The 16,182-nt window shown below is 44.4% G+C and overlaps 1 protein-coding gene across 4 annotated transcripts in view; it reads right to left on the bottom strand.

The window, feature by feature from the left end:
* EMCN (endomucin) overlaps nucleotides 1–16,182 on the bottom strand; it is a 129,717-nt gene that overhangs the window by 57,419 nt on the left and 56,116 nt on the right. For 3 of the 4 annotated variants that reach the window (XM_074993514.1, XM_074993516.1, XM_074993515.1), the window contains 3 exons: nucleotides 8,378–8,437; nucleotides 5,422–5,481; nucleotides 2,466–2,525 (listed from right to left, as the gene is read on the bottom strand). In XM_074993514.1, the coding sequence (XP_074849615.1) occupies nucleotides 2,466–2,525; nucleotides 5,422–5,481; nucleotides 8,378–8,437 (180 nt within the window). The remainder of the gene's footprint in view (nucleotides 1–2,465; nucleotides 2,526–5,421; nucleotides 5,482–8,377; nucleotides 8,438–16,182) is intronic. The other variant, XM_074993517.1, reaches the window with a different exon arrangement.

The following is a 16,182-nucleotide window of genomic DNA, read 5'->3' as shown; positions in this document are numbered from 1 at the left end:
CAAATATAGACCATCAGTGCATTTTTCCAAATGCTTGTGGCACACCCTCGAGCTGTTTATGGAACTCCCGTGTTCCATAGAACACAGTTTAAGAAACACCGCTCTATATCAAACCATAGATACATGTGCAGTATATTAACAAAGCTGGCCTAAAATGGCAGAGCCACTTTCCTTACCCATATTAAATACAATGGCAACAAAGTTGTTCTGACATGCTATCCTCTGTTTTTCTTTTCCAAAGGGGAAGGTGTCCAAACAAGCACTCCCTCTGCACAAAGGATCTTATTCCCTCAACTTTTTCACAGCCAGAAACGCATCCTTCCACTTTATGGAGACAACTATAAAGCAAGTTGGAGTATGAAACCAGCCTTAGAGAACATGGAAGGAGTCAGATATGGAGCTTCCAAAAATACAGGGAGAACCCAAAACTTCCACCTTATTTTATCATTCACACGTGTGCCAAGTGCGTACAAAGTGATAACTGAATGATCATCAATATTTCAAGCTCCCTTACCACAGCTATAAATGATGACACAGGCCAATGGGGACTCTGTCTCATTGTGTGGTCTTAAGAAGTGCTCCTGCATCTCTTCCCTACTCTTAGTGATTTCTGAGTCACACATGGATTGGTGGGTTAGAAGTAAAAGGCTGTATTCTGCAAAGAAACCATGACTGGGGGGAAGTTGCACCGTGTCATGTAAGCTCAGTGTACTAGCTTGCTATGCACAAAGTATTTCAGCTAAGCTACAAAGCAAAAAGTAAAGTTTAACACATAAGCATTCAACATGGATAAGGTGACCAACTGTCCCATATTGGGTACGATGGTCCTGTATTTGGGATGCCAAAAATGCGTCCCAACTTATTTTTAAAAAGGGTTGAATTGACCCATATTTAGGCCCTTGGGGGCTGAGGGTGCTGCTTCCGCAACGATCTGGGTAGGGAACGTCCACATATACAGTTTCCCTGGGGCTGAGGGGTGGAGTGACACATGCTAGGGGCTTCATGCGGACAGGAAGAGACACCTTCCCCCCAACATATCTCCCTGTCCTGTATTTATGGATCTCGCGGATGAGAGAGTTCCAAATTGGAGAGTTTCAATTTGCATAACCAAATGACACTATAGATCTAAGAACTATGAACACAGGCCATTTCTACAGAATGAGAGTTTTTATCTGAGAAAACAATAATTTAGAAAAGGCTGTCTGTAAAGCAATGAGGAGGCCTGTGGCACCTTAACAGCTAAGAAATTTAATAGAGCATAAAAACATTTCAGCCAATGAAAGGTTATGCCCTAATAAATGCGTTAGTCTTGAAGATGCCAAAGGACTCCTCCTTGTGATTGCTGAAAGAGACTAGCATGGCTACCCCTCTGAAAAACCATGTATGGAACTGAGCGGTCAAGCAATTCTATATGACATCCTACTACCATGCCATGGTAAAAAGAAGGCTAAAGTGATCCTTGGATGGAAAAAAGGGCAACAGTGAGTAGGGAAGTGAGCTTACTTCTTCATACGGCATTGGGGAGACCTATAGTGGACCAGTATGTACAGGCCTGCTGTCCACATAGTTAAACAGATATGGAAAAAAATGGAACAGATGCATTAGAAAGCCAGAGAAATGCTCTCAGGGCGGGAGAAAATGCTTAATTTGAGAGGCTTAAAAAGGCTGTTGAAAAGAAGATGGTGCGGTGACTTGATTACCAGTACCATTTTTGTGGTGCTCTGGCCCGGTGTGCAATACCGGCACCTCGGCGCCCACAGCTGGGATCCCCAGGTGAGTGGTGGAGGGATCTTGCCAGACCTACAGCTGGGTCAGGGTGCTCTGTCAGAATTCCCAGCCACAGGCACCCGACTGAGGCTGGGGGAACCCTGGCAGCTCCGGGAAGAAGAGCCCCTCTGGCAGCCAAAGCGTCTGGGACCTGGCCAGGGAAACCCCGAGAGCCCTGGGACTGCCAGCCAGACAGAATGCGAAGCCTTGCTGGCTGTGTACCAGCCACTTAAAACAAATACAAAAACACTGTTGATTATCAGGTGTGAACACCTTCACAGGAAGAAAATACTGCCACCAAAGGGTTCCTTATTCTGTCAGAAGGAGGCAGAAGGAGAACCAAAGGCTGCAAACTTAAGCTAGACAAAATTCAAACGGCAAACAAGGTACACGATTGTAAAGAGCAAGGGTAGACAATCACTTGAACAAGCTACCGAGGGAAGCTTCTCTTGATGTCATCACATCAAGGACTGGATGCTTATCTGGATAATACGGCTTTACCGCACACAAGTTACTGGTTTCTAGACTGAGGTATCTGAAAGAAATGGAATGGCGTGTAGTGTATACTAGGTCAGATTGAAAGATCTATTGGTCCCTTGCTCTTAGCCTTGACCTCCAAGAATCTATGCAATATTATTGATTAACTGTGCCTCTTCTAAACATGTTATAAATACAATGATTAAAGGAGGTAGAGTTACCTGCACCCGGTTGGGAGTTCTCGGATGGTGAAGTCCCTTGGGAATTTTCTTCGGCTGTCCCTTTGAGAAAGTAAACCCCATTAGTCAGTTTACCATTGTTCTGGACAGACGTCCGTCAAAAAATAATAGCTAATCAAACAAGGAAGGAAAAATGGAGTCAGTCTGGAGAGCGGCTCCCTGGGCAGCTGGTAATACCTTCCTTTCATGGCTTCTGCCTTTACCTTCGCTTTGAAAAACTGCCAGTTATTGTGTTCATGGTCCAGAGAAGAGCAACAAAACTGATTCAAGGTCTACATAATCTGACTTCTGAGGGAAGGCTGAAAGAACGGCGTTTGCTTAATCTGGAAAAACGATGCCTGTGAGGGGACATGATAATGGCTTTCAAGTCCCTAAAAGCTTGTTTCAAGGATTCGAAAGAATAATTATTCGCCTTAACCTCAAAAGATAGGACAAGAGACAGTGCCCTTACATTGCACCATAGGGGCTTTAGGCTACACATTGGACTTCCTCGCTGTCAGCTGGGTTCTGCACTGGAATAAATTGCCTAGGGAGGTTGCAGAATCTCCATCAATGCAGATATGGAAGAAGAGGTGAAGCAAATAGCTGAAAGGGAAAATCTAGATGGTGCTTGGCCCTGTCAAAAGGGCAGGGAACTGGACTTGATGACCTCTCAAGGCCACTTCCTGGTCTAGTATTCTATGTTTCCATGAAATTACAAGATGGGTTACCCTGGTAAAGCTACTGCTGATAAACTCTGTGTGTGTAGATGCTCTTAATTCCAGAATTCATGGATTAAACTAATTTAAAAGAAGGCTCTCCTATTCCAGCTTAAAAGCATCCAAACATGAAAAACATCAGGAGGAGTTAATTGTTTTTAATACAAACACTAGCTTCTTCCAGAGGACGCTTAGGTGTCTAGAAAGACACTTAGGTGTATCAAAGGCATTTGATTTACTACCACACAGCATTCTGATTAAAAATAGCAAAATAGACTATCAAGAAGCATGTGCTGTATAGCAGAATGACGGATATAAAACGTTCCTGGTCATTGGGAAATCTTTATCGAATGGTGTGTTTATTGTGCCGTTCTCCATGGATTCCCACTGTGCCTGATGTTATTCAAGCTTTTTGATGACAATGGGTTTGAGAAGTATCATTGATGATGATCTGACAATAAATATATCATCACAGCTGCTCCAGTGAGTGGAGAACACAAAGACTGGCAAAACCATGGGCCAGGTGAGTCATACAAAGCTAGTCGGATCACCTCTTAAACTTGGTCCATTCAGGAGAGAGGTAGAACCTCTTTTCAGACCTGACTGGTGCCAGACAAGGGAATTTGCTGCACCACAGGAGCTCATATTCTATAGCAGCATTACCAACACTTCCACTGCTTTCTGAGATCTTAGAAGGTACGCAGGGGTAAATTACAGCTAAATAACCACCAAGACCACTGAGAGCCAGGGATGGCGGCTAGAAACCAACTTTATGAGACCATGGGAAACTTGGACACACCCATGACAAGTGGTCGTCCGCCCAACTAAAATCAAGACGGATAAGGGATGTTGGCAGACGAGAGAGTTCTAAAGGAGAGAGTTTCAACCTGTATAAGGAAATGAAACTGTAGATCTAAGAACAATGAATACGGGCCATTTCTACAGAATAGGGGTCTTTATCTGAGAAAGCAACAACTTAGAAAAGACTTTCTGTAAAGCAATGAGGAGACTGTGGAAAAAAATCTATGAGAGCAGAATACAGTTTCAGCCCATGAAGGGTTAGGCCCTAATAAACGCGTTCGTCTTGAAGATGCCAAAGGACTGCTCCTTGTGATTGCTGAAAGAGACTAGCATGGCTACCCCTCTGAAAAACCATGTATGGAACTGAGCGGTCAAGCAATTCTATATGACATCCTACTACCATGCCATGGTAAAAAGAAGGCTAAAGTGATCCTTGGATGGAAAAAAGGGGAACAGTGAGTAGGGAAGTGAGCTTACTTCTTCATACGGCATTGGGGAGACCTATAGTGGACCAGTATGTACAGGCCTGCTGTCCACATAGTTAAACAGATATGGAAAAAAATGGAACAGATGCATTAGAAAGCCAGAGAAATGCTCTGAGGGCGGGAGAAAATGCTTAATTTGAGAGGCTTAAAAAGGCTGTTGAAAAGAAGATGGTGCGGTGACTTGATTACCAGTACCATTTTTGTGGTGCTCTGGCCCGGTGTGCAATACCAGCACCTCGGCGCCCACAGCTGGGATCCCCAGGTGAGTGGTGGAGGGATCTTGCCAGACCTACAGCTGGGTCAGGGTGCTCTGTCAGAATTCCCAGCCACAGGCACCCGACTGAGGCGGGGGGAACCCTGGCAGCTCCGGGAAGAAGAGCCCCTCTGGCAGCCAAAGCGTCTGGGACCTGGCCAGGGAAACCCCGAGAGCCCTGGGACTGCCAGCCAGACAGAACGCGAAGCCTTGCTGGCTGTGTACCAGCCACTTAAAACAAATACAACAACACTGTTGATTATCAGGTGTGAACACCTTCGCAGAAAGAAAACACTGCCACCAAAGGGTTCTTTATTCTGGCAGAAGGAGGCAGAAGGAGAACCAAAGGCTGCAAACTTAAGCTAGACAAAATTCAAATGGCAAACAAGGAACACGATTGTAAAGAGCAAGGGTAGAAAATCACTTGAACAAGCTACCGAGGGAAGCTTCTCTTGATGTCATCACATCAAGGACTGGACGCTTATCTGGATAATACGGCTTTACCGCACACAAGTTACTGGTTTCTAGACAGAGGTATCTGAAAGAAATGGAATGGCGTGTAGTGTATATTAGGTCAGACTGAAAGATCTATTGGTCCCTTGCTCTTAGCCTTGACCTCCAAGAATCTATGCAATATTATTGATTAACTGTGCCTCTTCTAAACATGTTATAAATACAATGATTAAAGGAGGTAGACTTACCTGCACCCGGTTGGGAGTTCTCGGATGGTGAAGTCCCTTGGGAATTTTCTTGGGCTGTCCCTTTGGGAAAGTAAACCCCATTAGTCAGTTTACCATTGTTCTGGACAGATGTCCGTCAAAAAATAATAGCTAATCAAACAAGGAAGGAAAAATGGAGTCAGTCTGGAGAGCGGCTCCCTGGGCAGCTGGTAATACCTTCCTTTCATGGCTTCTGCCTTTACCTTCGCTTTGAAAAACTGCCAGTTATTGTGGTCATGGTCCAGAGAAGAGCAACAAAACTGATTCAAGGTCTACATAATCTGACTTCTGAGGGAAGGCTGAAAGAACGGCGTTTGCTTAATCTGGAAAAACGATGCCTGTGAGGGGACATGATAATGGCTTTCAAGTCCCTAAAAGCTTGTTTCAAGGATTCGAAAGAATAATTATTCGCCTTAACCTGAAAAGATAGGACAAGAGACAGTGCCCTGAAATTGCACCATAGGGGCTTTAGGCTACACATTGGACTTCCTCGCTGTCCGCTGGGTTCTGCACTGGAATAAATTGCCTAGGGAGGTTGCAGAATCTCCATCAATGCAGATATGGAAGAAGAGGTGAAGCAAATAGCTGAAAGGGAAAAGCGAGATGGTGCTTGGCCCTGTCACAAGGGCAGAGAACTGGACTTGATGACCTCTCAAGGCCACTTCCTGGTCTAGTATTCTATGTTTCCATGAAATTACAAGATGGGTTACCCTGGTAAAGCTACTGCTGATAAACTCTGGGTGTGTAGATGCTCTTAATTCCAGAATTCATGGATTAAACTAATATAAAAAGAAGGCTCTCCTATTCCAGCTTTAAAGCATCCAAACATGAAAAACATCAGGAAGAGTTAATTGCTTTTAATACAAACACTAGCTTCTTCCAGAGGACGCTTAGGTGTCTAGAAAGACCCTTAGATGTCTCAAAGGCATTTGATTTAGTACCACACAGCATTCTGATTAAAAATAGCAAAATAGACTATCAAGAAGCATGTGCTGTATAGCAGAATGACGGATATAAAACGTTCCTGGTCATTGGGAAATCTTTATCGAATGGTGTGTTTATTATGCCTTTCTCCATGGATTCCCACTGTGCCTGATGTTATTCAAGCTTTTTGATGACAATGGGTTTGAGAAGTATCATTGATGATGATCTGACAATAAATATATCATCACAGCTGCTCCAGTGAGTGGAGAACACAAAGACTGGCAAAATCATGGGCCAGGCGAGTCATACAAAGCTAGTTGGATAACCTCTTCAACTTGGTCCATTCAGGAGACAGGTAGAACTTCTTTTGAGACCTGACTGGTTGAAGAGAAGGGAATTTGCTGCACCACAGGAGGTCATATTCTATAGCAGCATTACCAACACTTCCACTGCTTTCTGAGATCTTAGAAGATGCGCAGGGGTAAATTACAGCTAAATAACTGACAAGACCACCGAAAGCCAGGAATGGGGGCTAGAAACCAACTTTTTGAGACCATGGGAAACTTGGACACACCCATGACAAGTGGTCGTCCGCCCAACTAAAATCAAGACGGGTTAGGGATGTTGGCAGAGGAGAGAGTTCTAAAGGAGAGAGTTTCAACCTGTATAAGCAAATGAAACTGTAGATCTAAGAACAATGAATACGGGCCATTTCTACAGAATAGGGGTCTTTATCTGAGAAAGCAACAACTAAGAAAAGACTTTCTGTAAAGCAATGAGGAGACTGTGGAAAAAAATTTATGAGAGCAGAATACAGTTTCAGCCCATGAAAGGTTAGGCCCTAATAAATGCGTTCGTCTTGAAGATGCCAAAGGTCTACTCCTTGTGATTGCTGAAAGAGACTAGCATGGCTACCCCTCTGAAAAACCATGTATGGAACTGAGCGGTCAAGCAATTCTATATGACATCCTACTACCATGCCATGGTAAAAAGACGGCTAAAGTGATCCTTGGATGGAAAAAAAGGCAACAGTGAGTAGGGAAGTGAGCTTACTTCTTCATACGGCATTGGGGAGACCTATAGTGGACCAGTATGTACAGGCCTGCTGTCCACATGGTTAAACAGATATGGAAAAAAATGGAACAGATGCATTAGAAAGCCAGAGAAATGCTCTGAGGGCGGGAGAAATGCTTAACTTGAGGGGCTTAAAAAGGCTGTTGAAAAGAAGATGGTGCGGTGATTTGATTACCAGTACCATTTTTGTGATGCTCCGGCCCGGTGTGCAATACCGGCACCTCGGCGCCTCACATCTGGGATCCCCAGGTGAGTGGTGGAGGGATCTTGCCAGACCTACAGCTGGGTCAGGGTACTCTGTCAGAATTCCCAGCCACAGGAACCCGACTGAGGCTGGGGGAACCCTGGCAGCTCCGGGAAAAGAGCCCCTCTGGCAGCCAAAGCGTCTGGGACCTGGCCAGGGAAACCCCGAGAGCCCTGGGACTGCCAGCCAGACAGAATGCGAAGCCTTGCTGGCTGTGTACCAGCCCCTTAAAACAAATACAACAACACTGTTGATTATCAGGTGTGAACACCTTCGCAGGAAGAAAACACTGCCACCAAAGGGTTCTTTATTCTGGCAGAAGGAGGCAGAAGGAGAACCAAAGGCTGCAAACTTAAGCTAGACAAAATTCAAATGGCAAACAAGGTACACGATTGTAAAGAGCAAGGGTAGACAATCACTTGAACAAGCTACCGAGGGAAGCTTCTCTTGATGTCATCACATCAAGGACTGGATGCTTATCTGGATAATACGGCTTTACCGCACACAAGTTACTGGTTTCTAGACAGAGGTATCTGAAAGAAATGGAATGGCGTGTAGTGTATACTAGGTCAGATTGAAAGATCTATTGGTCCCTTGCTCTTAGCCTTGACCTCCAAGAATCTATGCAATATTGTTGATTAACTGTGCCTCTTCTAAACATGTTATAAATACATCGATTAAAGGAGGTAGACTTACCTGCACCCGGTTGGGAGTTCTCGGATGGTGAAGTCCCTTGGGAATTTTCTTGGGCTGTCCCTTTGAGAAAGTAAACCCCATTAGTCAGTTTACCATTGTTCTGGACAGACGTCCGTCAAAAAATAATAGCTAATCAAACAAGGAAGGAAAAATGGAGTCAGTCTGGAGAGCGGCTCCCTGGGCAGCTGGTAATACCTTCCTTGCATAGCTTCTGCCTTTACCTTCGCTTTGAAAAACTGCCAGTTATTGTGGTCATGGTCCAGAGAAGAGCAACAAAACTGATTCAAGGTCTACATAATCTGACTTCTGAGGGAAGGCTGAAAGAACGGCGTTTGCTTAATCTGGAAAAACGATGCCTGTGAGGGGACATGATAATGGCTTTCAAGTCCCTAAAAGCTTGTTACAAGGATTCGAAAGAATAATTATTCGCCTTAACCTGAAAAGATAGGACAAGAGACAGTGCCCTTAAATTGCACCATAGGGGCTTTAGGCTACACATTGGACTTCCTCGCTGTCCGCTGGGTTCTGCACTGGAATAAATTGCCTAGGGAGGTTGCAGAATCTCCATCAATGCAGATATGGAAGAACAGGTGAAGCAAATAGCTGAAAGGGAAAAGCGAGATGGTGCTTGGCCCTGTCACAAGGGCAGAGAACTGGACTTGATGACCTCTCAAGGCCACTTCCTGGTCTAGTATTCTATGTTTCCATGAAATTACAAGATGGGTTACCCTGGTAAAGCTACTGCTGATAAACTCTGGGTGTGTAGATGCTCTTAATTCCAGAATTCATGGATTAAACTAATATAAAAAGAAGGCTCTCCTATTCCAGCTTTAAAGCATCCAAACATGAAAAACATCAGGAAGAGTTAATTGCTTTTAATACAAACACTAGCTTCTTCCAGAGGACGCTTAGGTGTCTAGAAAGACCCTTAGATGTCTCAAAGGCATTTGATTTAGTACCACACAGCATTCTGATTAAAAATAGCAAAATAGACTATCAAGAAGCATGTGCTGTATAGCAGAATGACGGATATAAAACGTTCCTGGTCATTGGGAAATCTTTATCGAATGGTGTGTTTATTATGCCGTTCTCCACGGATTCCCACTGTGCCTGATGTTATTCAAGCTTTTTGATGACAATGGGTTTGAGAAGTATCATTGATGATGATCTGACAATAAATATATCATCACAGCTGCTCCAGTGAGTGGAGAACACAAAGACTGGCAAAATCATGGGCCAGGCGAGTCATACAAAGCTAGTTGGATCACCTCTTCAACTTGGTCCATTCAGGAGACAGGTAGAACTTCTTTTGAGACCTGACTGGTGCAAGAGAAGGGAATTTGCTGCACCACAGGAGGTCATATTCTATAGCAGCATTACCAACACTTCCACTGCTTTCTGAGATCTTAGAAGATGCGCAGGGGTAAATTACAGCTAAATAACTGACAAGACCACCGAAAGCCAGGAATGGGGGCTAGAAACCAACTTTTTGAGACCATGGGAAACTTGGACACACCCATGACAAGTGGTCGTCTGCCCAACTAAAATCAAGACGGGCTAGGGATGTTGGCAGACGAGAGAGTTCTAAAGGAGAGAGTTTCAACCTGTATAAGGAAATGAAACTGTAGATCTAAGAACAATGAATACGGGCCATTTCTACAGAATAGGGGTCTTTATCTGAGAAAGCAACAACTAAGAAAAGACTTTCTGTAAAGCAATGAGGAGACTGTGGAAAAAAATTTATGAGAGCAGAATACAGTTTTATCCCATGAAGGGTTAGGCCCTAATAAACGCGTTCGTCTTGAAGATGCCAAAGGATTGCTCCCTGTGATTGCTGAAAGAGACTAGCATGGCTACCCCTCTGAAAAACCATGTATGGAACTGAGCGGTCAAGCAATTCTATATGACATGCTACTACCATGCCATGGTATAAAGAAGGCTAAAGTGATCCTTGGATGGAAAAAAGGGCAACAGTGAGTAGGGCAGTGAGCTTACTTCTTCATACGGCATTGGGGAGACCTATAGTGGACCAGTATGTACAGGCCTGCTGTCCACATGGTTAAACAGATATGGAAAAAAATGGAACAGATGCATTAGAAAGCCAGGGAAATGCTCTGAGGGCGGGAGAAAATGCTTAACTTGAGAGGCTTAAAAAGGCTGTTGAAAAGAAGATGGTGCGGTGACTTGATTACCAGTACCATTTTTGTGATGCTCCGGCCCGGTGTGCAATACCGGCACCTCGGCGCCCCACAGCTGGGATCCCCAGGTGAGTGGTGGAGGGATCTTGCCAGACCTACAGCTGGGTCAGGGTACTCTGTCAGAATTCCCAGCCACAGGCACCCGACTGAGGCGGGGGGAACCCTGGCAGCTCCGGGAAGAAGAGCCCCTCTGGCAGCCAAAGCGTCTGGGACCTGGCCAGGGAAACCCCGAGAGCCCTGGGACTGCCAGCCAGACAGAACGCGAAGCCTTGCTGGCTGTGTACCAGCCCCTTAAAACAAATACAACAACACTGTTGATTATCAGGTGTGAACACCTTCGCAGAAAGAAAACACTGCCACCAAAGGGTTCTTTATTCTGGCAGAAGGAGGCAGAAGGAGAACCAAAGGCTGCAAACTTAAGCTAGACAAAATTCAAATGGCAAACAAGGAACACGATTGTAAAGAGCAAGGGTAGACAATCACTTGAACAAGCTACCGAGGGAAGCTTCTCTTGATGTCATCACATCAAGGACTGGACGCTTATCTGGATAATACGGCTTTACCGCACACAAGTTACTGGTTTCTAGACAGAGGTATCTGAAAGAAATGGAATGGCGTGTAGTGTATATTAGGTCAGATTGAAAGATCTATTGGTCCCTTGCTCTTAGCCTTGACCTCCAAGAATCTATGCAATATTGTTGATTAACTGTGCCTCTTCTAAACATGTTATAAATACATCGATTAAAGGAGGTAGACTTACCTGCACCCGGTTGGGAGTTCTCGGATGGTGAAGTCCCTTGGGAATTTTCTTGGGCTGTCCCTTTGAGAAAGTAAACCCCATTAGTCAGTTTACCATTGTTCTGGACAGACGTCCGTCAAAAAATAATAGCTAATCAAACAAGGAAGGAAAAATGGAGTCAGTCTGGAGAGCGGCTCCCTGGGCAGCTGGTAATACCTTCCTTGCATAGCTTCTGCCTTTACCTTCGCTTTGAAAAACTGCCAGTTATTGTGGTCATGGTCCAGAGAAGAGCAACAAAACTGATTCAAGGTCTACATAATCTGACTTCTGAGGGAAGGCTGAAAGAACGGCGTTTGCTTAATCTGGAAAAACGATGCCTGTGAGGGGACATGATAATGGCTTTCAAGTCCCTAAAAGCTTGTTACAAGGATTCGAAAGAATAATTATTCGCCTTAACCTGAAAAGATAGGACAAGAGACAGTGCCCTTAAATTGCACCATAGGGGCTTTAGGCTACACATTGGACTTCCTCGCTGTCCGCTGGGTTCTGCACTGGAATAAATTGCCTAGGGAGGTTGCAGAATCTCCATCAATGCAGATATGGAAGAACAGGTGAAGCAAATAGCTGAAAGGGAAAAGCGAGATGGTGCTTGGCCCTGTCACAAGGGCAGAGAACTGGACTTGATGACCTCTCAAGGCCACTTCCTGGTCTAGTATTCTATGTTTCCATGAAATTACAAGATGGGTTACTCTGGTAAAGCTACTGCTGATAAACTCTGGGTGTGTAGATGCTCTTAATTCCAGAATTCATGGATTAAACTAATTTAAAAGAAGGCTCTCCTATTCCAGCTTTAAAGCATCCAAACATGAAAAACATCAGGAAGAGTTAATTGCTTTTAATACAAACACTAGCTTCTTCCAGAGGACGCTTAGGTGTCTGGAAAGACCCTTAGATGTCTCAAAGGCATTTGATTTAGTACCACACAGCATTCTGATTAAAAATAGCAAAATAGACTATCAAGAAGCATGTGCTGTATAGCAGAATGACGGATATAAAACGTTCCTGGTCATTGGGAAATCTTTATCGAATGGTGTGTTTATTATGCCGTTCTCCATGGATTCCCACTGTGCCTGATGTTATTCAAGCTTTTTGATGACAATGGGTTTGAGAAGTATCATTGATGATGATCTGACAATAAATATATCATCACTGCTACTTCAGTGAGTGGAGAACACAAAGACTGGCAAAATCATGGGCCAGGCGAGTCATACAAAGCTAGTTGGATAACCTTTTCAACTTGGTCCATTCAGGAGACTGGTAGAACCTCTTTTGAGACCTGACTGGTGCCAGAGAAGGGAATTTGCTGCACCACAGGAGGTCATATTCTATAGCAGCATTACCAACACTTGCACTGCTTTCTGAGATCTTTGAAGATGCGCAGGGGTAAATTACAGCTAAATAACCGACAAGACCACTGAAAGCCAGGAATGGGGGCTAGAAACCAACTTTTAGAGACCATGGGAAACTTGGACACACCCATGACAAGGGGTCGTCCGCCCAACTAAAATCAAGACGGGTTAGGGATGTTGGCAGAGGAGAGAGTTCTGAAGGAGAGAGTTTCAACCTGTATAAGCAAATGAAACTGTAGATCTAAGAACAATGAATACGGGCCATTTCTACAGAATAGGGGTCTTTATCTGAGAAAGCAACAACTTAGAAAAGACTTTCTGTAAAGCAATGAGGAGACTGTGGAAAAATATTTATGAGAGCAGAATACAGTTTCAGCCCATGAAAGGTTAGGCCCTAACAAATGCGTTCGTCTTGAAGATGCCAAAGGACTGCTCCTTGTGATTGCTGAAAGAGACTAGCATGGCTACCCCTCTGAAAAACCATGTATGGAACTGAGCGGTCAAGCAATTCTATATGACATCCTACTACCATGCCATGGTAAAAAGACGGCTAAAGTGATCCTTGGATAAAAAAAAGGGATACAGTGAGTAGGGAAGTGAGCTTACTTCTTCATATGGCATTGGGGAGACCTATAGTGGACCAGTATGTACAGGCCTGCTGTCCACATGGTTAAACAGATATGGAAAAAAATGGAACAGATGCATTAGAAAGCCAGAGAAATGCTCTGAGGGTGGGAGAAAATGCTTAACTTGAGAGGCTTAAAAAGGCTGTTGAAAAGAAGATGGTGCGGTGACTTGATTACCAGTACCATTTTTGTGATGCTCCGGCCCGGTGTGCAATACCGGCACCTCGGCGTCCCACAGCTGGGATCCCCAGGTGAGTGGTGGAGGGATCTTGCCAGACCTACAGCTGGGTCAGGGTACTCTGTCAGAATTCCCAGCCACAGGAACCCGACTGAGGCTGGGGGAACCCTGGCAGCTCCGGGAAGAAGAGCCCCTCTGGCAGCCAAAGCGTCTGGGACCTGGCCAGTGGAACCCCGAGAGCCCTGGGACTGACAGCCAGACAGAATGCGAAGCCTTGCTGGCTGTGTACCAGCCACTTAAAACAAATACAACAACACTGTTGATTATCAGGTGTGAACACCTTCGCAGGAAGAAAACACTGCCACCAAAGGGTTCTTTATTCTGGCAGAAGGAGGCAGAAGGAGAACCAAAGGCTGCAAACTTAAGCTAGACAAAATTCAAATGGCAAACAAGGTACACGATTGTAAAGAGCAAGGGTAGACAATCACTTGAACAAGCTACCGAGGGAAGCTTCTCTTGATGTCATCACATCAAGGACTGGATGCTTATCTGGATAATACGGCTTTACCGCACACAAGTTACTGGTTTCTAGACAGAGGTATCTGAAAGAAATGGAATGGCGTGTAGTGTATACTAGGTCAGATTGAAAGATCTATTGGTCCCTTGCTCTTATCCTTGACCTCCAAGAATCTATGCAATATTATTGATTTACTGTGCCTCTTCTAAACATGTTACAAATACAACGATTAAAGGAGGTAGACTTACCTGCACCCGGTTGGGAGTTCTCGGATGGTGAAGTCCCTTGGGAATTTTCTTGGGCTGTCCCTTTGAGAAAGTAAACCCCATTAGTCAGTTTACCATTGTTCTGGACAGACGTCCGTCAAAAAATAATAGCTAATCAAACAAGGAAGGAAAAATGGAGTCAGTCTGGAGAGCGGCTCCCTGGGCAGCTGGTAATACCTTCCTTGCATAGCTTCTGCCTTTACCTTCGCTTTGAAAAACTGCCAGTTATTGTGGTCATGGTCCAGAGAAGAGCAACAAAACTGATTCAAGGTCTACATAATCTGACTTCTGAGGGAAGGCTGAAAGAACGGCGTTTGCTTAATCTGGAAAAACGATGCCTGTGAGGGGACATGATAATGGCTTTCAAGTCCCTAAAAGCTTGTTTCAAGGATTCGAAAGAATAATTATTCGCCTTAACCTGAAAAGATAGGACAAGAGACAGTGCCCTTAAATTGCACCATAGGAGCTTTAGGCTACACATTGGACTTCCTCGCTGTCCGCTGGGTTCTGCACTGGAATAAATTGCCTAGGGAGGTTGCAGAATCTCCATCAATGCAGATATGGAAGAATAGGTGAAGCAAATAGCTGAAAGGGAAAAGCGAGATGGTGCTTGGCCCTGTCACAAGGGCAGAGAACTGGACTTGATGACCTCTCAAGGCCACTTCCTGGTCTAGTATTCTATGTTTCCATGAAATTACAAGATGGGTTACCCTGGTAAAGCTACTGCTGATAAACTCTGGGTGTGTAGATGCTCTTAATTCCAGAATTCATGGATTAAACTAATGTAAAGAGAAGGCTCTCCTATTCCAGCTTTAAAGCATCCAAACATGAAAAACATCAGGAAGAGTTAATTGCTTTTAATACAAACACTAGCTTCTTCCAGAGGACGCTTAGGTGTCTAGAAAGACCCTTAGATGTCTCAAAGGCATTTGATTTAGTACCACACAGCATTCTGATTAAAAATAGCAAAATAGACTATCAAGAAGCATGTGCTGTATAGCAGAATGACGGATATAAAACGTTCCTGGTCATTGGGAAATCTTTATCGAATGGTGTGTTTATTATGCCGTTCTCCATGGATTCCCACTGTGCCTGATGTTATTCAAGCTTTTTGATGACAATGGGTTTGAGAAGTATCATTGATGATGATCTGACAATAAATATATCATCACAGCTGCTCCAGTGAGTGGAGAACACAAAGACTGGCAAAACCATGGGCCAGGCGAGTCATACAAAGCTAGTTGGATCACCTCTTCAACTTGGTCCATTCAGGAGAGAGGTAGAACCTCTTTTGATACCTGACTGGTGCCAGACAAGGGAATTTGCTGCACCACAGGAGGTCATATTCTATAGCAGCATTACCAACACTTCCACTGCTTTCTGAGATCTTAGAAGGTACGCAGGGGTAAATTACAGCTAAATAACCACCAAGACCACGGAGAGCCAGGGATGGCGGCTAGAAACCAACTTTATGAGACCATGGGAAACTTGGACACACCCATGACAAGTGGTCGTCCGCCCAACTAAAATCAAGACGGATAAGGGATGTTGGCAGACGAGAGAGTTCTAAAGGAGAGAGTTTCAACCTGTATAAGGAAATGAAACTGTAGATCTAAGAACAATGAATACGGGCCATTTCTACAGAATAGGGGTCTTTATCTGAGAAAGCAACAACTTAGAAAAGACTTTCTGTAAAGCAATGAGGAGACTGTGGAAAAAAATTTATGAGAGCAGAATACAGTTTCAGCCCATGAAGGGTTAGGCCCTAATAAACGCGTTCGTCTTGAAGATGCCAAAGGACTGCTCCTTGTGATTGCTGAAAGAGACTAGCATGGCTACCCCTCTGAAAAACCATGTATGGAACTGAGCGGT

This window comes from Carettochelys insculpta, chromosome 4 (assembly GCF_033958435.1).
Source record: "Carettochelys insculpta isolate YL-2023 chromosome 4, ASM3395843v1, whole genome shotgun sequence".
Taxonomy (NCBI): Eukaryota; Metazoa; Chordata; order Testudines; family Carettochelyidae; genus Carettochelys; species Carettochelys insculpta.
Note: the sequence above shows the minus strand (reverse complement) of the source record. Positions and strands in the feature narration are given on the sequence as shown.